This window comes from Pantherophis guttatus, chromosome 9 (genome assembly GCF_059756535.1).
Source record: "Pantherophis guttatus breed Tessera chromosome 9, ASM5975653v1, whole genome shotgun sequence".
NCBI lineage: Eukaryota > Metazoa > Chordata > Lepidosauria > Squamata > Colubridae > Pantherophis > Pantherophis guttatus.
The window spans coordinates 4,568,868-4,590,979 of NC_142071.1; the positions used below are offsets into that span (position 1 = coordinate 4,568,868).

The window sequence follows — 22,112 nt, forward strand, 5'->3', positions numbered from 1 at the left end:
TTCTTTCCTTCGAGTGGAACTCGGAAGTGACCCCCTCCGCAGAGCCAGGAGAGCGCTCTTTCTCTCTCTCTATATATATATAGAGTCACTCTAAACAATTTCTAGATCTACGGCGAGGCCACGCCCCGCGGCCGTTGACTTCGCCTTATCCAGGTTTTGACAAAGCCTTCTTTCCTTCGAGTGGAACTCGGAAGTGACCCCTTCGCAGAGCCAGGAGAGCGCGCTTTCTTTCTCTCTCTCTATATATAGTCACTCTAAACAATTTCTAGATCTACGGCGAGGCCACGCCCCGCGGCCGTTGACTTCGCCGCGCGCAAAACTCTCCTCAGGCTAAGAAAAGGGGGGGGGTGGCTTTTGCGACAAGCCGTAAAGCGGAGGAGTTTGCGTCGTCGGCGGAGCGACGCTCTGGAAGCGGAGGAAGGAGAAGCGGCCGCGGCGGAGGGGCTCTGCCCGTAAGGGAGGGGGGGGAAACGGCCGTTGGGACGAGGGGCGGGGCCGGGCCTGAGGGGGCGGTTGGTGGGGGGGGAGGGGAGGAGGAGGGAGGGGGTGTTCCCCCTCAGGGCTTGACTCTTTGACAGGCCCGGCCTGGCCTACCTAGTAGGGTTGTTGTTATTGTTATTGTGAGGCGGGCTTGAAAGCCGCCTCAGGCTGTGGAAGAAAAGGGGCATCCTCTTCTGGTGGTGGTGGGGGAGGGGGGGCTTTAGGGCAGTTCTTCTTCTGGGGGGGCGGGGTGGGGGGGGAAGAGTGACTGGAAAAGTGGGGGGGGGCGAGGTAATTTTAAGGGGGGGCATTAAACGTGTGAGAGAAAGAGAGAGCCTGGCCCTGTGGTGGGGGTGGGGAGGGGGCTTCCTGGGTGGGGGGAGGGTCTCCTTATGGCCTGGGTCTTTGGGCGGCCGCCTTTCTTAGGCGGGAACGTCTAATTCCCCCCCTTTTTTCTCCTCCTCCCTCTCTTTTTTCCTCCCCCCCTCTTTTTCCCTCCCTCCCTTTTTCCCCTCCCCCTCTTTTTCCCTCCCCCCTCTTTTTCCCTCCCCCCTCTTTTTTCCCTTCCCTCCCTCTTTTTTCCTCCCCCTCCTTTTTTCCTCCCTTCCTTTTTCCCCTACCCCTTTTTTCCTCCCCTCTCTTTTTTTCCTTCCCCTCTTCCTCTCTTTTTTCCTCCCCTCCCCCTTTTTTTCCTTCCCTCCCCCCCTTTTTTCCTCCCCCTCTTTTTTCCCCTCTCCCTCTCTTTTTTCTCCCCTCCCACTTCTTTTTCCCCCTCCCTCTCTTTTTTTCCTCTCTTTTTTTTCCTCCCCCCCTTTTTTCCCTCCCCCCTCCCCCCCCTTGCGCTTGGCCAAATGGACTTCAGCCTCTGAGCTGCTCTATAAACAGGGTGCTGCTTAGGAAGAGTCCCCAGGCTTTGCTTTTTTGGGGGTGGGGAGGGGGAAGAGGTGGGGTGGGGAAGTGGTGGGGAAGGGAGAGAGATTGGCCTTCTAGCACCAGCTTCTCCAAAGTGATCTTGATATTCACAGAGACACACACACATATATACAGAGGAGTCTCTGGGATGATGGATCGATGCTATACTTATTTTTATTATTCGAGGTATTTTTATTATTTGTGTGGATGGAATGGTTTTCGTATCGTAAATAGGGTTTGTTTTGGGACAGTTGGGGGGGTCATTCTGAAATAAATGAAGGGGTGAAAAGGAGCCAAAGAGTTGAGTGCGCGCACACACACACACACACATATATATATATATACAAATACATACATACATAAACTGGGAAAAGGCACCAAAGAATACCAAAGACGATACCTAGAAAAGCCGTTTTTCCCTCCTGGCTTTTTGCAGCTGTAGGAAAGTGGTATTTTGAAAGGGATCCCTCAGAAGGGAACCCTCAGAAAAAAGTAAAAAGAAAGGGAGAAATTGGTAAAAATTTCTGGACTGTAGGCTTCTGGACTTTAGGCCTTTATAGATCCCCTCTTTTACTGCTTTCAACTGGAGAGGGAGTTGGAGGAAAGTTGATCTCCAAAGGAAAGAGGAGGACATCTAAAGAAAGGGCGCATTTTAAAGGGCTTCGTGGATGCAGTTGTCCTGATTTGATTTGATTTGAAATCCAAAGATGGAAAGGGGATATCAATAGCTTGTGGGGCGGGGCGGGGGGGTGGGGGAGAGAAGCACTGCCATCAAAATGGGGAGCCACCACAGGAAAGACGCTGCTCTCTGCTCTTGTCTCTCCGATTGTGAAAATTATTTTAAATAAGAGCCTCTTCTGAAGTCATCAAAAAATGGGTGTTTTGTATCCATCCACATCAGGGAGAAAGATACCATAGATAAATACCCCGGTTTCTATTTGGATGGGAGACAAGTAGCAGTAGTACTTAGGTTTATATGCTGCTTCACAGTGCTTTACAGTCCCCTCTATGTGGTTTACTGTGGCAGCATATCCCCCCCTCCCCCAATAATCTGGGTCCAAATTTTGCTGACCTCAGAAGGATGGAAGGATTAGTCAAACCTGAGCTGGTCAGGATTGAACTGACTATGGGAAGAGTTTTCCTGCAATACCGCATTCTAACCACTGCGCCACCACGGATGATTAGGCTCTGATTGGCTGGTCTAAGGCCACCTGTCCATCTACACAATGGAGGAAGCACTTGATATATGCCTTTCTTGTGCTCTGTCTCAGCTGTTTGCATAAATTTCAACACCCTTTCTATGATTTGATGAGAGCCAGTTTGGGTCTAGTGGTTAAGGCACCAGGGTTGAAAGCTGGAGACTTGAGTTCAAGTCCCGCCTTAGCTGTGAAAAGCCAGCTGGGTGACTTTGGGCCAGTCACTCACTCACTCACTCACTCAGCCCAACCCAACCCATCTCAAAGAGTGGTGCTCGTGGGGAAAATAGGAGAAGGAAGGTACGTTGGATATGTTCACCGCCTGAAGTTATTTGTAAAAATAGTAAAGGCGGGATGCATGTAAGTAAATAAAAAAATAAATTTGGGGGCGGGGAGGCAATTTGAACTGGGGTGCTTAACCTCCGTCAAGAGGGATCAGTTTTGTTCTGATTACACCAGTCCTCTTTCCACCCGTACATTCATGGGAATTCTTAAGCTAAAAGATTCAATTGCAATATTTTAAATAACTCTTCCTAGTGCTGAAGTGAGGTGGAACAAGCTCTGGACCTCTGAGACAGAGAAAATTGAATAGAATGCCAGCACGTACCTCTTACTGGCATAGACTCTTAGAGATGGTATATGCCTTGGAAGCCACTGAATCTGTTTAAAATAGATACAGTCCCTAGCCAGAGGTCTTCAAACTTGGCAGCTTTAAGACTTGTGGACTTCAACTCCCAGAATTCTCCAGCCAGCATAGCTGGAGAATTCTGGGAGTTGAAGTCCACAAGTCTTAAAGCTGCCAAGTTTGAAGACCTCTGCCCTAGGCCATTACTTTCACTGCTGAATTCTATTTACCATTAAAAAGATTGGCCTAACACTCAGTTGGAGTCTGCCTTCCTCTGACTTCAGATTATCGGTCCACGCTATGCCTTCTGGGATGATGGAAACAAGACCCCTTCTTTTCATACATTTGGAAACTGCTGTTTTATATTATCCACTCAACCTTGTCTCCTCGTCTTCTCAAGGCTAAATATTTCCCCAGTCTTTTCAGTCTCTCCTCATTGGTGTGTGTGTGTTTTTTAAATGGGGTTCTTGAGTTGCAGGGAGAGCTGAATCATAAGAGTATGTTTCATATATTAAAAAGCCATCTTAGAGTACATTCAAGATTACAGCACAAATAGCAGGATGTTGAGGATCACTTGTACCTCATAACAACTGGAGCAGTGTTCTTATACATATTAAGTACTCATCCTTTTTAAGTAGAGGGAATAATGCCTTCAAGTATGCATGCCAGACGTATAGAACCATTTAATTGATTATAATAGTTACCCAGTGTGTAGAACCAGGGAGCTGATCATCCAGGCACATGTTCCAATGCAGTCGGCACACGGGAGGTAAAACTAGAGGGACCTGATAAAGAGTGGGACACACTTTGATAGCTTATCTCTCCTTTTCACATCCAGACTGGCCAGTTTGAGCTGCGAGATGAGGCCACAGCAGCCGCCTGTTGCCAGCAAAGTCTTCATCCAAAGGGACTACAGCAGTGGCACTAAGTGCCAGTTCCAGACCAAATTCCCCCCAGAGTTGGAAAATCGGGTGAGTAATAATCCCTACACTTTAAACTATAGTGTGCTTAAGAAGCCAAAGTTGGGCTGGATCCATGTTACGTACTATTGCCTGGGGCCCCCAAATTGCCCCCCTTTCATAGCGGCTTGCTTGGTTCTGTACTTCAGCTAAATCTGTATCTACGGTAGGTAATTTAATTAAAAAGAGCTAGCATGGTACGAAGCAATCTTCACCGCAAAGTTGTATTTCTTCTGGATTTTACACTGCATCGGTTGTCTTTAGCTGCTTTACCCTTCTGTCTTCGGGTTTTTTAAATGTTTAAATCAGGATTGTAAATTATTTTTATAATTAAGCTGAAATCAATAGTGACAAAGATGCAGGAAAAGCCATCTTATTTCAAAGCCGAGATAGAGTATGGGAGATCTACTCCTAGAACAACAAATGAGAGCTCGGAGTTATTTTTTTTAATTGAAAACCTATTACCGTACAGATTTTGAAAGAGCTGTTCTAGAAACCACCCAAACATTTAACTAGCATTTCAGAGCCTTGGCGTTGAGTCATGCCGGCCACATGACCATGGAGACGTCTTCGGACAGTGCTGGCTCTTCGGCTTTGAAACGGAGATGAGCACCGCCCCCTAGAATTGGGAACGACTAGCACATATGTACGAGGGGAACCTTTACCTTTACCTCAGAGCCTTCTTTTATTTCTCTTCCGTGATGGGTAAATATTTCAATCCTACCAATTGAATTCTTTGGTTTCTCATACCTTTGATTTGTGCAGGATGGTAACCTTGGATTGGATTTAAGTTTATAGGACAGACATATGAAATCTCAGAGCTATAACCCTTTGATGGTGCCTACTTCCTGTTAAGAAGTTTGCAAAACAGGTTTGCCCGGCTGACTGCTGAGCGCAAGCAATTAAAGAACCACACAAGAGCCAGGATTGTCTTGTGGGAATCCCTTTATTAGGGTGGTGACTAAAGCAACAGCTGGGCTTCCTTTCCCAGCATCTCTCAGTTGGACTTCAGTTCTTGGGGTTACGTTATTCAGGTTAGAATCTGCCACTAACCAAAAGAATAAAAGACGACAAGGACCAAGTTACATCAGCTCCATATGGATGGGTATTTGGCAATGAAACATTTGGTTATAGGAATAGGATGGGATAGGGATAGGATAGGAATAGGAATAGGAATAGGAATAGACCTTGGATGTCTGTTGTGGCCCGTCAGCGGCCTGTGCGGATTGTAGCTGATTCTGATAATGAGGCTGGTGTGGTGCTGCGGCAGCAGCCTGTGCAGCTGGCACTCAAGTCAGACAATGAAGAGGCTGGAGAAGATGTGGTGCCAGAGGCAGGGATTCAGCCAGGGCCTTCAGAACCTCCAGAAGCTCCTTTAAGTGAAGAAGACGAAGAGGAAGAGCCTCTTCTCGATGCATGGGCGCGCAGAGCTGCCAAAAGGCAGGAGTGGCTCCTCAGGAGGAGGTCTCCTTGAGAGTAAGGTTTGGGGCTAATTGGCCACTCCCTTAGCCTATTTAAGGAGGAACGCCGACTGAAGCAATTTGTAGGGAACAACTTTAGTTCACTCTACTTCACGTCTGGATTCTCTGCAAATTGCTTCTGGGCTTTCTGCTAACCTTCGTAAGATTGTGATTACTTTATCTTTGGTTTCTTGTAGGCTGTTAAGAAAGTTTATTAACAGCCTTTGTTTGGAAAAAGCCTCAATTATTTTAGTAAATTTAAGTTTTGTACAGACTTTGTGTGTGCTGTGTTCTTTGGGGCCCGTAGCTGGGGCAGAACAATGTCTTCTAGTCCAACCCCCTTCTCAAGCAGGAGATCCTATACCAGTATTGGCGAACCTTTTCAGTACCAAGTGCCAAAATGGGAGTGTGCGCACGCACAGGGCAGTGTGCCGGAAAACGGAAGAGCAGCTGCCTGCCACGCACACGCGGAAGCGGCAGAACCCGGAAGAGCAACGAGCTATGACTGGCGTGCCCGGAGAGATGGCTCTGTGTGCCACCTCCGGCACGCGTGCCATAGGTTCACCATCACTGCCCTATACCATTTCAGACAAGTGACTGTTCAGTGTCTTCTTAAAAACCTCCAGTGATGGAGCACCTACAACTTCTGGTGGCAAGCTGTTCCACTGGTTAATTGTTCTCACTGTAGGAAGTTTCTCCTTAATTCCAGGTTGCTTCTTTCTTTGATTAGTTTCCAACCATTGTTTTTTGTCCTGCCCTCCGGTGCTTTGGAGAATAATGATTAGTAAGGGCATTGCTGTATATGGATCCCTCTTAAAAGCATTGGGATTAAAGCAGAGCAAAATAAACTTTTGAGAGCCCCTTTCCCTTGGGATGGCAAGTAGGAAGAAGACCATGTCAGGGTGAGACTGGCCGGCATGGCTGACTGGGGACTTCTGGTCTTTAAAGTTGCCAGGGTTGGATGCCCCTGATTTAGACAGATGCTACGGACAGGACTATTTTGTCTATGACGCTAGGAACACGTAGGTGTTAAGATGTGTGTGCGCACGCACCTTCGAGTCAGTGTTGACCTCTAGTGCCTGTCTGGACAAGTCCCTGCAGTTTCCTTGTCAAGTTTTTCAGAAGTGCTTTGCTGTTGCATTCTTCCCAGGGTCAAGAGAAAAGGACTGGTCCAAAGTCCTCCAGTCATTTATAACATTCATAAGCTACTTTACTCTAAAGGCTTTAGGCAGCATACAAATTACGTCCAACTATGATAGAAAACAGCAATAGTATAAGAAACAATAGAATTATAAACAAAAATCCTGGATTTCAAAGTCAGGGCTATTTTTTTGTATAATTACAGATGGTTTTATACCAAAGATGTTTTTGACAAAGCCGGAAAAAGAGCACTTAATTAAATATTTACTGGAGACTGTGGAAAGTTTTCTACATATTGCTGCTACAGATGTATTACTTTGATTGTAAAGAATGGAAAAGAATAGAATAACGATAGAATAGAATAGAATAGAATAGAATAGAATAGAATAGAATAGAATAGAATAGAATAGAATAGAATAGAATAGAATAGAATAGAATTTTTTATTGGCCAAGTGTGATTGGACACAGAAGGAATTTGTCTTGGTGCATACGCTCTCAGTGTACATAAAAAGAAAAGATACATTCGTCAAGAATCATAAGGTACAACACTTAATGATAGTCATAGGGAAACTGTCAATATAAATCTTAAGGATACCAGCAACAAGGTTACAGTCATACAGTCATAAATGGGAGGAGATGGGTGATGGGAACGATGAGAAGATTAATAGTAGTGAAGACTTAGTAAATAGTTTGACAGTATTGTGGGAATTATTTGTTTAGCAGAGTGATGGCATTTGGGAAAAAACTGTCCTTGTGTCTAGTTGTTCTGGTGTGCAGTGCTCTATAGTGTCGTTTTGAGGGTAGGAGTTGAAACAGTTTATGTCCAAAATGCGAGGGGTCTGTAAATATTTTCACAGCCCTCTTTTTGACTCGTGCAGTATGCAGGTCTTCCATGGAAGGCAGGTTGGTAGCCATTGTTTTTTCTGCAGTTCTGCACTGCCATTAGTTTGCAAGGATTTGGTAGCGTATAAGCCCGATCGATCAAATATGTTTGCTGGAGTGTTGCTTCAACATGGCTAACATGTGCCTAATTGATCTTTTTAACAATAGATCTCTTCCAATGAATTCTTCAAGAGGAGGATAATAACCACAAGAACCATGGAAACAGGATGGCAGAATAGATAGCTGTTTTCTGTGTTCAGGTCAATGCATTGAATAATAAAAATAGGTTGCATTGACGCTGTTCAGAAAGCCACAAAAGAAACCTAATCAAATGTAGCATGTATGAATGTTGAGCTGCTACGCTCAAATCCTCAGGATTTGAGTACTTGCACTTTGAGGGCAGCATTTCCAGCTTCTAAGATTCCTGGAGGAAAGTCAAAATTTGTGATATTATAAGTAACTAGGAATCTGACAGCCAGATTGTCTATGTATTTGCTAAGAAGTAAACTTTACTGCGTAGAATGACTCTCCTAGTAAGTAATAAAGACAGAATTAAAAAAATTAATAAAGAAATAAAATAAATAACGCAGTGGATCTAGGATTGTAGCCTGAGATGTCTGCCTCAAAGCACCTTTCAACTTTCAAGTGAAAGAAAAAGAGAAAAAATATATTAAATCTACTCTGTTTCCCCCAAAATAAGACACCCCCTGATAATAAGCCAAATGGGGCTTTTGAGCACATGGCAATAAGGCCAAGCGCTTATTTCAGGGTTCAAAAAAATATAAGACAGGGTCTTATTTTCGGGAAAACACAGTAGTCATGGTAGTGTCATCCTTAATGGTTTGAGAATAATGAACAAATTATTTGTATGTTCTGGAATTACTGTTCTTGCTATGTGGGTCAAGTTTCTCTCTGCTACTGAGAATTTTCTGTTATTTTTGTTCTCAAATACTCTTAATTTACTAGCTACTTATGCTGGGTGGATATCAGTGTTGAAAGCAAAAGCAAATACCGTTTGTCCTTGTGATCCACCAAGGAGAAACATACTGTTTTCATTGTAGCAGCCTGATTGCTTTCTTTTGTGAATTGAGTTGTGCCAGGAGCAGCTTTGAAAAATACCTTGAAATGCTCTTCTGAAGGAAATTGCATTCTTTCTGTGACTATTTTAAAACTTGTAATTGTTTCCTTAGTCTGAGTTCTGCACATGAGGCTCCTGACATATAACTCTCCATCCGAGAAGTCAGGTTCTGTTTCCTGGGGATCTGAGCCATCTGAACTTCCATATGGCTTTCATCTAAATACTCTGAAGGTTGTTTCCATTCAAGAAAGTAGATTCTGTACCTGCCTGAATGTCCGTTTCTAAACGAGATCCTTTGTTCAGATTGACAGGCAACAGTTTGAAGAAACCGTACGGACCCTGAATAACCTTTATGCCGAAGCGGAGAAACTTGGAAGCCAGTCTTACCTGGAAGGGTGCTTGGCTTGCTTGACTGCTTACACTATATTTCTGTGCATGGAGACACATTATGAGAAGGTCAGTTGATTTCCTTTCCTTTCCCTAAAAGGAAAAAAAAGGGGTAATGTATATACACTTGGAGGTTTGATGGCAGGGGAAAAAATTCCACAGAAGGAACAGCATCTAATCCCTTGAAATAAAATACTGGAAAGGCATCATGTTAAACCTCAGTTATTAAAGTCCGAGCAGGATGTGATTTACTGCTTCCATTCTATATTCAAGAATGTCCATTTTCCATTCCGACTTTCTGACAATACTTACAGGTTGAATGTATTTAGCCTCACGTTGCTAAGTGTTAGGACTCCTGCATCTGCTCCTCTGTGGTAGAGCTGTATCCCATGATAGAATATTTTGGTATAAATCAAAGTGTCTGCCTATGAAAAAATAAATAAGTAACTATCTCAAGAGGAAGGCTAGATTAGCACAGGTGCTTTCTGTCCATTTTGTTCTGTTTAGATGGGGAAATGTTCCATTATGTGTGGGGGTTTTTTCCTTCCAGACAAAGCAGAGGATGGTGGTTTATTTGTTTAATAGCAATAGCAAAAGGACTTAAGACTTATATACCACTTCACACTGGTTATAAGTCTTATAGCCTTTTCTAAGCAGTTTACAGAGTCAGCCTGTTGCCCCCAACAATCTGGATCCTCATTTTACCGACCTCCAAATGATGGAAGGCTGAGTCAACCTTGAGCCGGTCAGGATCGAACTCCTGGCAGTGGGCAGAGTTAGCCTGCAATTCTGCATTCTAACCACTGGGCCACAGAGGGAGGGAGGAACAGCAATAGCCCTTAGACTTATGTACCGCTTCACAGTGCTTTGCAGCCCTCTCTAAGCAGTTTACAGAATCAGCCTCTTGCCCCCAGCAATTTAGGTCCTCATTTTACCCACCTCAGAAGGATGGAAGCTGAGTCAACCTTGAACCGATCAGGATCAAATTGCTGAACTGCAGGCAGCCGGCAGTCAGCAGAAGTAGGCTGCAGTAATGCACTCTAACCACTGCGCCACCACAGCTTAATTCTTGTGTTTATATGCCACAACATTAAAAAAAAAAAGAGAGAGACTTCTTGTAGTTTATATCGGAAGGACATTAAAAACCTTATAAAGCAATGAAATTATAAAAGCTAATAAAAACACAAACGACTATAAAAGCGATAGGTAAACGGAATATGTAAACGGGGGCACGGCCAGGAGATAATCACAGTGAAATCTGGTTCCTGCATTTTGCTAAGATGACTTAGTATATTGTGTGAACCTAATCTAGTTTATAAACCATGATTTACGGTTTCATACAGTGTTCTCAGCCAATTGTGAGTGATTCAAAAGAACGTTAATATAGCAGAATGGAGCACCCACAGCTTCTGAAGGCAAGCCATTCCAATGATTTTAATTGTTCTCACTGTCAGGAAATTCCTCCGTAGTTCTAGGTTGCTTCTCTCTTTGAGTTGTACTTCAATAAATTGAGCAAAGGTTCCTCCAACTCCTTTTTCACACAGTCTTTGTTTCTTAAAATTGTACCTTGCCTTCCTTTAAAGAAGAATATCTGGGGAATCTTCCTTTTATGCTTCTAGTAGCCTTGTAAAACAGGAGAGAAACAAATTTAAAATTAACCAATGAATTACGTCGTTGAGTGGGACTTGAACCTGTCTCTTCCCCAGTTTCTGTCTAGTTAGCTGACCTTTTCCCAGAAGTTTAGTTTTCCTCTTCTCCCTTGTCCTCTGATAGCCTTGACTTATATTTCATGCCTGCATCTTATGAATAGAATAGAATAGAATTTTTTATTGGCCAAGTGTGATTGGACACACAAGGAATTTGTCTTTGGTGCGTACGCTCTCAGTGTACATAAAAGAAAAGATACGTTCATCAAGAATCATGAGGTACAACACTTGATGATAGTCATAGGGTACAAGTAAGCAATCAGGAAACAATACCAATATAAATCATAAGGATACAAGTCATACAGTCATTAGTGGGAGGAGATGGCTGATGGGAACGATGAGAAGATTAATAGTAGTGCAGACTTAGAAAATAGTTTGACAGTGTCGAGGGAATTCTTTGTTGAGCAGAGTGATGGCGTTTGGGAAAAAACTGTTTCTGTGTCTAGTTGTTCTGGTGTGCAGTGCTCTATAGTGTCGTTTTGAGGGTAGGAGTTGAAACAGTTTATGTCCAGGATGTGAGGGGTCTGTAGATATTTTCACAGCCCTCTTTTTGACTCATGCATACAGGTCCTCAACGGAAGGCAGGTTGGTAGCCATGGTTTTTTCTGCAGTTCTAATTATCCTCTGAAGTCTGTGTCTGTCTTGTTGGGTTGCAGAGCCAAACCAGACAGTTATAGAGGTGCAGACTCCCCTTGAGAACAGCATGGTGCTATGAAGGCTGTCTTGGTATCCTTCTTCTATTTCACTTAGGGTCTATTGCCATAAATTCATCCACGGAAAATAAGCTTCCTCTCGGTGCTTCCATTTCACACTCTTATTGCCCCTACCAGCTAGTTGGCTTTCCTACATTGATAACATTTCAGGGTGGCCTTCCTGAAGAAAAAAAAAAAAGAATGGCATTTTTTCCATCCACCACTTTCCTGGCCTTAAAAGGCCTTGTTTTTGGCCAGATAATGATCTTCAGAATTTTTTTTTAAAAAGGTTGTCTTTTCTCAGAAGTCAGCATGACACAGTCCTCTAGCTCTACCAAGGAGAATCAGTTTCACGCTAATGGCTTCTGCTCCTGGTTTTATATCGGGATTTTGTGCCAGTCTGTGGCTACTCCAAGGTCTCTCTACTGAGAATGCCTTTGTGGTCTTCTCCTTTTTGAAAATGGACACTGAACACACTTCGTTCCAGCCAAGTTGGCTTTCAAAATCTTGCCTGTTCTGAACTTGGGATAAAATACTTTCCAAGCACCACATGCTAATGCTAATCTCTGGTCTAGTTGAAAAGAACCTTTTACAAATATTTTAAGTGATACATGTCAGTTGTGATCCAGGCAGCCTCCATTTCCGTGTAAAACAAACCTTTCAGATTTTCCACTGGGGTTAGCAGCAAGAGTGGCCTTTGCCAGAGTAGTTGTTGGGAGCATTGTCTCAAGGGAAGAATATTTTTAGGTGCGTGCCCAATTGTGTACAACACAATACCATCATTGCAGGGAGAGGTTATAGAGTTGTGAGAATAGCTTGCAGGTATTCTGTGCGTTAGGAAGCTGAATATAGTCAGGCTTGGATGGGAGACTATTGGGATGTGAGCTAGACTAAAAAAACAAATATGGCAGAATGACAAACAGTCTTCCACATTGCTGCTAGGAAAATTGTAGTGCTTTTTTTTTTCAAGGAAGTGTCCATGCAGTCACCATGAGTTGATCTTGATGGTAGAAGGCTATTTTTTTCGTAGTGGCTATAAACAGTTGTTGAGTGTAGTATTCGTGTTCTGAGCTACTTTATACTCAGGATGAACGTATACGATATTTTGAACTAAAATGTGGTGTGCTCCAGTTTGTGGCCCAGTGCGATGTGTGTACACAACCAGTGTGTTGAGTTTATGGTTCAGTCTTGAGCAAACCAAGACAGTTGTGTCAGTTCATTAAATCATGGATGGGTGAGTTGGCTGGGTTGGTTGGTTGGTTAAAAACGAGGATGTCCTGTGATAAGAAAGCAGTTGGGTCTTTTTTTATTCCATGAGAATGTTATTAAATGATATAATGATTTCCTGCTACTATAGCAACTAATGATATTGGCCTTTGCTTATGAATGACTGAATCTTGTGAGTTGAGTACCAGTATTTTTATGTGTTTTATTCAATCACAGTATAGGGCTCTCCTAACAATTATGATTCTGTGAGGTCCAGTTGGGCTAAGAGCAACTGGATCTCACATTGGCTGGAACATGTTCATGAACCTCCCTGTTATGAGACCTTCGTCATTTACAAGCATTACCAAGAGTTTGTAACAAACTGGAATTGAAACAAGCATCTGTCTTTTTTATTCCAGGTTCTAAAGAAAATTGCCAAGTACATTCAGGAGCAAAACGAGAAGATCTACGCTCCACAAGGCCTCCTGTTGACTGACCCCATTGAGCGGGGACTAAGAGTTGTATCTTTTTCTGTGGGTTCCTAAACTTTTGCCAACTCATGGGTTGTCTTTATTTCCCCATCCCTTCATGAAGCCAAAAAAAACCCCACACTGTGGTTATTTAAATGAAATGATTGCAAAGAGAAATGCAACTTAGGCTTTTCTGCTTGTGAAGAACAGAAGGTAGATGTGGCCTCTTTATTTTCAGGGTTCCAGGTACAGATGGCTGCCTTACAATCGGTTACTAAGGGAATGTCTGCTGTAATAATCCCCTCACCCCTGGTAACATCCCTTGAACTTCAGCTTCCAGGATCCCTGGCCCCTATGTCAACTCTGGAAGTTAGAAGCCCAACACTTCTGAAGGACGTCAAGTTGAAAATCTAGAGTAACCTCTATTATCTCCTTCGTTTTTAACCTCTCTGACTTGCCCTGCAGAATATTTTCCTTAACAGACGTGCTCTACAGGTTGAAATTACCATTTATGAAGACAGAGGTGTGAGCAGTGGAAGATAAACCTTTGATGTCAAAGGTAAACCTTATGAATACGTACCTACCTACCTACCTACCTACTTATTTATTTGTTTGTTTGTTTGTCCAATTTATATGCCACCCTTCCCCGTAGACTCAGGGCGGCTTACAATGCATTATAGCAATAGCCTGCATACTTCTATGTATATATCTGCTTATTAGGGCTTTTACCCCACCCCCACCCCCAGCAGTGTTGTTCTATACAAAGCTGGCTTATTGCCCCCACAATCCGGGTCCTTAATTTACCTACCTCGAAAGGATGGAAGGCTGAGTCAACCTTGAGCCTGGTGAGATTTGAACTCGCACTAATTGCAGGCAGCTGGCAGCTAAGTGCTAGCACTTAACAGCACTTAGTCCGCTGCACCACCGAGGCTGTTGAGCTTGAACCGTGCTTCACCAAAAATCTCCCTATCCAAAATGCCCCTCATGGTGTCCTAAGTACAGTAGACGTTATATGTCCCTAATAACTGATAAAATCTAGAAGTTTCAAATCAAAAGCCCAAAGTTCTGGTACAATAATGTACAGCAGGGCTGTCAAACTCAAGGCTCGTGGGCCGCATCTTAGATCTGGCCAGGGGTAAGCTTAAAAATTTTTAGCAAGGGATTCTCTGCCTGGTTGCTGTGTGGGCGTGGCCATGGTAGGCGTGGCCTAGTCAGCCTCCTGGACCAGCTCCAGTGGCTTTCCTCAAGCCTCCGGGAAGGCAAAAACAGCCTCCCCAGGCTTCGGAGGCCCTCTGGAGGTCAGAAACGGGCCCGTTTTTCGCCTTCCCCGAGCCTCTGTGCACACTCTGCACTTATCTGCATCCAAAATGGGCTGCGTGGGGACTCCTGGGAGGGGTTGGATGGGCGGGGCCAGCAAGAGTGGGATTTGGGGGTTCTCCAAACTGCACAGAATCTTAGCTTAGAGGTTCTCCCGAACCCCTGAAAAGCCCCAGCAGCCCATCTGGATCTGGCCCATCGGGCCACCCTAGAAACAGCAAGTGACCAGCCTGCGGTGCCTCTGCCAGCAAAAACGGAGCTCCATTTTCACTGGCAGATGGCTAGCAAAAGAAACTAAAAACAAAATAAAAAAGGAGACATGTTTCCCCTTTTGCATTTGGGCAAGCAAGAAGAGACAGGGAGGGAGAAAGAGAAAGAAGAAAGACAAAGAAAAAGAAGGAAAGATGGGAAGAGAGCCAGGAAGGAAAAAGAAGGAAAGGGGGGAAGGAAGGAGCAAGAATGAAGAGGGAAGTCAAAAGAAGAAAAAGGAAGGAGCTTAATAATGAGAGTGAGGGAGGGTCTGAAGGAAGTCGTGCCTTAGCACTTGGTCACCACAGGTGCCCCCAACGCGAGTGATGTCGAGATGCCCCTCCACCCCCGACAGATCAAACACAACCCCAATGCAGCCCTCAATGAAATTCCTGGGTAATGGGCATCTTTATTTCAAAGCACCGCCGTGAAAGAGCTTTCATTTGCTTCTAACCATGTACGTACATTTTTGTGTCGGTTTTTAGTATATAGTTCCGTGAGGCTTGCCACAGTTGGCAACCCCATTATGGGAAAAACATCTGCTTTTGGGCTTTGGAAAAGCCATTAATTCTAATATGTTCGAGCAGCACTCATCCTTAGTGACCGCTCAGTGAATTAATGCTGGTTTTTTTTTACTTGTTGTGTGGGCCAGAATTCCTTTTCTTCCCCTGATCTTGAAGCTGTGGGCTATAAATTAGATTAATAAATTATATTATGTCTAGACTATCTACCTGCTTCTTTAATTTGCCAACCTGCACATCGTAGACCTGGCCACGTCGGGAGTCTTTCAAACGCAGACTGGCTGAGGAAGTGAGGATTATGGGGCTTGGATTGAAAATTTGCAAATTAAAATAACAGGAAGGCTCTCAATAAATGGCAGGATGGTAGTACTTATCCCCATTTAATCTGTCTTGGGCACTGCAAGGTTTTGAAAATACGGATTAAGGCAAACTTTTGTTCTTTCCAAAGAAATTGCAAAGAACTGCTGGAAAACTATATTATTATAGCCGGTAAGACATTTCATGATGTTCTGGCAAATGGTGTGCCAAAGCTTGAAAAAGCAATCGGTTTCCAAGCCCACCTTGTTTTTTGGTTTTAAATAATTTATTATGACTAAAACGACCTGAATAGAACAGAATGTAGCCAGAAAGGAGGATTTTAGGTAGACAAGAAACCACCTCATTCTGGAATGAAGTGGCATAAAAGTCTTAGTAATTCATTAGCGATTTATAATTTTCTTAATTTAGAAAGTTTTTTTTTAAGAGCCTAATTGCATCATTGCATGGATGATTACATGGTTAAAAACCAGGATAAAATGCACTGGGGTGATATATATTGGACCATTTGTCTGATAGATTATGAGATGTTGAGACTAGAGTGCAGGGAAGAGCAACAAAGAGGATTAGGGGACTGGAGGCTAAAACATACGAAGAAGGGTTGCAGGAACTGGGTATGTCTAGTTTGATGAAAAGAAGGACCAGGGGAGACATGAGAGCAGTCTTCCAATATCTCAGGGGCTGCCCCAAAGAAGAAGGAGTCAAGCTATTCTCCAAAGCACCTGAAGGCAGGAGAAGAAGCAACGGGTGGAAATTCATCAAGGAGAGAAGCAACCTAGAACTAAGGAGAAAATTCCTGACAGTGAGAACAATTAATAAGTGGAACAACTTGCCTGCAGAAGTTGTGAATGCTCCAACACTGGAAATTTTTAAGAAGATGTTGGACAACCATTTGTCTGAAGTGGTGTAGGGTTTCCTGCCTAAGCAGGGGGTTGGACTAGAAGACCTCCAAGGTCCCTTCCAACTCTTGCTTTTCTATTCTATTATCAGCTACTGGTGTTTTAACAACTCGGCACCTACCTTGTATTTTGCGTGAATTGAACATTGGCACACTCCTGTTGGGTTGAAGAGCGCCCGTTTAAAGACGTTGTCCTGCTGATGTGTTTTACAGTCCCAACTCTTGGGTGGCTGAACTAGTACAAGCCTGTGCCCCTCCCATTGGAAACCATCCTGTTTTCCATCTATTGCACTGGCTCTGTCAGTGCATTTTAGGCCACTAATAACCTGGAAATTCCAGAGTGAAAATGGGCTCTTGGTTTCACGCCAGTAGCTGTTATCCCTAAAGCTTGCTACCCTATAATTCTGTGAACCACTGACAAGCGTGGAGCAGTAGAGGAGGAGAGAAAAGGATGCTCTGCTATTTCCTTTTTCTGGTTGCTCTCTCTCCAAATGGGCGCCTGGAGAAGACTTTTAACATGTTATTTTGTCTTTTAAATCTTGGGTTTCTTAATTGCAGGTAGTCGTCAACGTACGACCCCCATTGAGCCCAAAATTCATGTGGCTAAGTGAGACCATGTGTTAAGGGAGGTTTGCCCCATTTTACAACCTACCTTGCCACCGTTGTTAAGTGAATCACTGCACTTAACACGGTTGTTAAGTGAATCTGGCTTCCCCATTGACTTTCCTTGTCAGAAGGTTGCAAAGGGGGGATCATGTGACTCTGGCACACGACAATCGTCATAAATACGAGTCAGTTGCTGAGGGTCCAAATTTTGATCACGGGACCGGGGGGGGAGAATGCTGCAATGGTCGTAAGTGTGAAAAACGGTCGTAAGTCACTTTTTTCAATGCCATTGTAACTTTGAGTGGTCACTCAGCAAACTGTTGTAAATCGAGGACTACCTGAATCGTCTTTTTATTTTCTCCTGGAAGAGACAGTTTGCCTGGGGCAATATACATTGTAAAATAAATGCTTGAGGAACAAAACATCACCTCTGGGATTACCTGCAATCCTTTTCTAGCTTTTAATGTCTAGTTTTACGCCGAATCGTGCCTGCTGTCTTAGACATATGTAGCTTTTCCGCTTCGTATGGATTGGAATGACCTGATGGTTAACCTTTTTGCCATCACCTGCCAGGAGCGGGGAGGGTGGGTGTCACATGCGTGCCCACGCCCACAATTCTATGCACCCTGCCCCAGCGCATGTGCGCATAACACCCCCACACCCCCAAACACTCCTGGCACGCAATGGTACGGTAGGCCCGTTTTTCGCTCTCTCCAGCCTCCAGAGCCTTTCTAGGAGGCTGGGGAGGGCGAAAACAGCCTCCCTGCCCCCCCGGGAAGCCGAAAACGGCCCATTTGCCAACTTCCGGTCCCACAAAGAAACGGGCCATTTCTTGCCTCCTGGGGGGGAAGGCTGTTTTTGGAACCGCTGGCAAAGAATTGAATTGAATTGAATTCTTTATTGGCCAAGTGTGATTGGACACACAAGGAATTTGTCTTTGCTGCATACGCTCTCGGTGTACATGAAAGAAGATGAGAAGAAACACAGGCTGGAAGGAAACTCTTCAGTTTGCTGTCTTTGATTCCCTAAATGAGGGGTATCCAACTTTGGCAACTTTTAAGACATGTGGACTTTAACTCATGGTGAATTCTGGTAGTCTGCGGGTCTTATTTCTTCCCAATAAGATAAACAGGGAAAAGTGATATTACTAGCAACGAGATAAATACACTTACTCCCTCTTTTCTAAAAGAATCCCATGGGATGGGATTCAGAACTTCAAATCGCTCTCCAGCTGCTGTGGTTTTATTCCATTTAGCAAGGGACAAAGCCATGCTATAGCCTTGAATTGGGCGTGGTGGCTCAGTGGCTAAGACGCTGAGCTGGTCGATCGAAAGGTCGGCAGTTCAGCGGTTCGAATCCCGAGTGCCACGTAACAGGTGAGCTCCCAATACTTGTCCCAGCTTCTGCCAACCTAGCAGTTCGAAAGCACGTCAAAAATGCAAGTAGAAAAATAGGGACCCCCTTTGGTGGGAAGGGAACAGTGTTCCGTGCGCCTTTGGCGTTGAGTCATGCCGTCCACGTGACCACGGAGATGTCTTCGGACAGCGCTGGCTCTTCGGCTTTGAAATGGAGATGAGCACCGCCCCCTAGAGTCAGGAACGACTAGCACATATGTGCGAGAGGAACCTTTACCTTTAGCCTTGTATTGCTACTACCTTCCAACAGTCCCAACAGGATGACGTAAAGTCCTGAGAGCAGCCATGCTGTGCTTTCAATGGTGTTAATGAAGATTTTTTTTCTCTCTCTCTCTCCCAGGGACTAGCGAACTGGTTTCCGCTCGTTTTCTTTCTTCTGTCCTAGCACCCTTTCCCCTGCTTCTCTGAACTTCACAGTGCCATTTACACAAGGACTAACTTTTCAGAAGCTCCTGTCTTTTCGTGGGGGAAGCCCAGCCCAATTGGGCAGCATCCGTCTTGCTTTGTTCTGCCGGAAGCTCCAGCGTCCCTCAAGGGGCTAGTTCCTTTGGCCCAGTCGAGCAGTCACAGACAGCAGGCAGAAGACCAACTGGGAATGACCAACCCAAGGCAGCGGGAACTCTCTCGGTGGACTCTGGGCTTCTATCCGCTTCTGGAGAAGAAAGCAAGCGTGCGTCGCGTTTCCGAAAACGAGGCCTCTCTTTATGAAGTACAACCTGCTGATTTGTCGAGAAGGGACCCCAAGCCCCCATCTTTCCTGACTGACTCCACTAAGAAATCGCAAAAGTTGTTTTTTTTTTTTTTTTCATTTTCATTTTTCCTGCTGACGTATTTTGGGATATGGAGCCTCCTGCTCCATATCAGTGTACATTTCGTAAGAACAAGCCGTCAGCCGTGTGTTAAAAGACATGAGGAAAACACGGCAGCCCCAAAAATTCTTCATTGTTAGCAAAAGTGTCACTTCTCGGCTCTCCTCCACCCTTAAATGTTCAATATGTAAATGTAGGTAATGAATATGGTTTTGGGGTTTTATAGATGTTTTAGTTTAGGGCAAACAGGTTTTAGGACAACCTGGAAACGGTGTTCGCTGCGTCAGCTATTTCTCCTTTCCCAGATGTCGTCTCTGCAGTACTTCTACTTGTGCTCAACATTCCAGCGTGATGCTTTAACAAAAATACCTGGAACATTTTACCCCTGTATCAAAAAATGATAATAATCAAAGGTTCTTTGTCCCGTTCCTTCTTTTCTGTCAAATGTGGGTTACTCTGTGTATCTCTTTGACTCTAAAACGGCAAAGTCATTCTGCTGTGTGGAAGTTTGCTATTCTCTCGTGACCAGGTATTAAGGAATTTGCCAAACAAGACCGGTTTTAAAACTGGTGGCATAGTTTGTCTGTCTGTTCGGGATTTTTTTTTTTTTTTCCTTTGAGCAATAGAAGAGACGCCGATAGTGGATCAAGGTTTTCAGGTGTATTAATTCTTCAGTTCCCTTTCTTCATTGTTTTTTCTTTATCCTGTTTAAAAGTTTAATATTTGAAATCTATATATATATATATATATACACACTCGTGAGTTGTTTTTTCTAATCTGTAAAATCTGTAACAGTATTTTGCCTTTTGCACCCGTTACAATTGACTTTGGGAAATAATGGCTTAGTAACCTTTTTTCTTAAATAAATGGTCATTTGCTAGTACTGGTGTAAAATGCAGCCTGCTTTTGTTTCATAACGGTGAAATGGGTGGTAAGATTAAAGGTCCTTTATTCTGACAGTAAAGCGAAGCAGGGTTTACAACTACAGTCATCTGAAGATGGCAGCGCGTACCGTATTTTTCAGAGCATAAAACGCACCTTAGTTTTTGGGGAGGAAAATAAGAAAAAAGCTGATTGGCAGGTGGATCGGCCTCCTGGAATACTCCCAATCCAGCTGTTTCCAGAGGTGAATTTTAGTGACAGGTTCCTTGGTTGTGAGTTCTGTGCCTTGCTTTTTTTTTTTTTTTTTTTTGTTTGTTTGTTTGCTTTTTTTCCTGCCTCTGAAACTCTGTTTCAGAAAAAACTTTCTTTTCTGCCTCTGAAAGCCTCCGAAACAGAGCTTCCAAAAAAAAGCCTCTGAAGCTCTGTTTGGGGGCTTTTTTCCTGAAGCTCTGTTTGGAGGTTTTTTTTCTGAAGCTTCGTTTCTGATGCTTTTTTTTCAGCCTCTGAAACCTCCGTTTGAAAAGCTGGGCGGGGCTACATCCAGAATATAAAACGTACCCAGATTTTCACCCTCTTTTTGGGGGGTAAAAGGTGTGTCTTATACTCCGAATAATACGGTATATTGGCTTCATTGTGCAATAACTTTTTAAATTACATCTTGAAATTGTATGAAGGGGTTGAGCATTAGAATTTTAACGACAGTCTTCGTGACATACTAGCAGGATGGCAGAATTAACTTCTACAAATAATTTGCCCCCCTCCCCTGCATCTCATGGAAAGTTATCCCACATGGACGGGAGGAAGAAAAGAAAATATGGCTTTTTTTAGAGCCCACTCAACGTTTGCCTAGAAGTGACAAAATTGTGTAATCGGCTGTAAAGTATCCCTAAATACCACGGGCTCCTCGTGGAATTCGTGTATCAGAATTTTGGCTTGGACCTGTGTTTTATTATCCAATGCTTCCTGACACCTTGCATTCTCAGCCACAATTTCTCATAGGATTTTCCTAACTCATCTGAAAATGGGACATGGTGGCTCAGCGGCTAAGACGCTGAGCTTGTCGTTCGAAAAATCGGCCATAAACATCAGGGATCTCGGTGACCAAACTGCAGGTGGATGCTAGATTGCGCACAACTGTATCACCCGCTACGGTCCCCCAATCTCTTGGCAGTTAGGTCAGGCTGCAATTTCTCCCGTCTTCCACTAGTCTATTGCATTGTACCCAGAAAATGTGAGAGAGGGAGGCGGGTCAGGGGATGATGGGGTTGCTAAAATGTTCATTGGGAAGTGGGGGGCGGGGAATAATTCTAAGACGCTAAGCTTGTCAATCAAAAGGTCGGCAGTTCAGAGGTTCGAATCCCCAGTGCCGCGTAACGGGGTGAGCTCCCGTGACTTGTCCCAGCTTCTGCCAACCTAGCAGTTCGAAAGCAGGTAAAACAAATGCAAGTAGAAAAATAGGGACCACCTTTGGTGGGAAGGTAACAGCGTTCCGTGCGCCTTTGGCGTTGAGTCATGCCGGTCACGTGACCACGGAGACGTCTTTGGACAGCTCTGGCTCTTCGGCTTTGAAACGGAGATGAGCAACGCCCCCTAGAGTCGGGAGTAGGCCTCCTACCGGTAGTAAAACCGGCAGGAGGCCCCGCCCACCGACCCCGACGTCATCAAAATGCTTCTGCGCTTGCGCAGAATCTATCTATCTTGGAAAAACCCAAAATCAAAATTCCATTCTTTTCCACTTCAAGCCCAAAATTCCTGAAGTCTTTGGAGATGGATATTTTGTGCCCATTAAGAAAGACTGCGTCCAGTTTTGGTCGCCATGATGGATGTCTACGGAGATTTTCAGTGATACAAGTTATGGTTGCCGGGGTCTCCTGCTTGGGCTGTGGGGTTGGACTAGATGACCTACA

General features: G+C 44.2%; 1 protein-coding gene across 1 annotated transcript; it reads left to right on the top strand.

The window, feature by feature from the left end:
• Nucleotides 1-106: 106 nt before the first annotated feature.
• GOLGA7 (golgin A7) lies at nt 107-20,204 on the top strand. Its single transcript, XM_034422084.2, has 6 exons — nt 107-452; nt 4,052-4,184; nt 9,036-9,188; nt 13,143-13,244; nt 13,689-13,752; nt 18,855-20,204. Exons 2-5 carry the CDS (start codon nt 4,074-4,076, stop codon nt 13,734-13,736), a joined length of 414 nt encoding a protein of 137 aa, XP_034277975.1. The 5' UTR covers nt 107-452; nt 4,052-4,073; the 3' UTR covers nt 13,737-13,752; nt 18,855-20,204.
• The last annotated feature ends 1,908 nt before the right edge of the window (nt 20,205-22,112 follow it).

Bases quoted from the DNA above. Each gene is read 5' to 3' on its own strand.
- GOLGA7 (XM_034422084.2), top strand. From the start codon at position 4,074: ATGAGGCCACAGCAGCCGCCTGTTGCCAGCAAAGTCTTCATCCAAAGG. The intron at 4,185-9,035 runs GTGAGTAATAAT...TCCTTTGTTCAG, and splicing joins CCCCAGAGTTGGAAAATCGG to ATTGACAGGCAACAGTTTGA. The intron at 9,189-13,142 runs GTCAGTTGATTT...TTTTTATTCCAG, and splicing joins TGGAGACACATTATGAGAAG to GTTCTAAAGAAAATTGCCAA.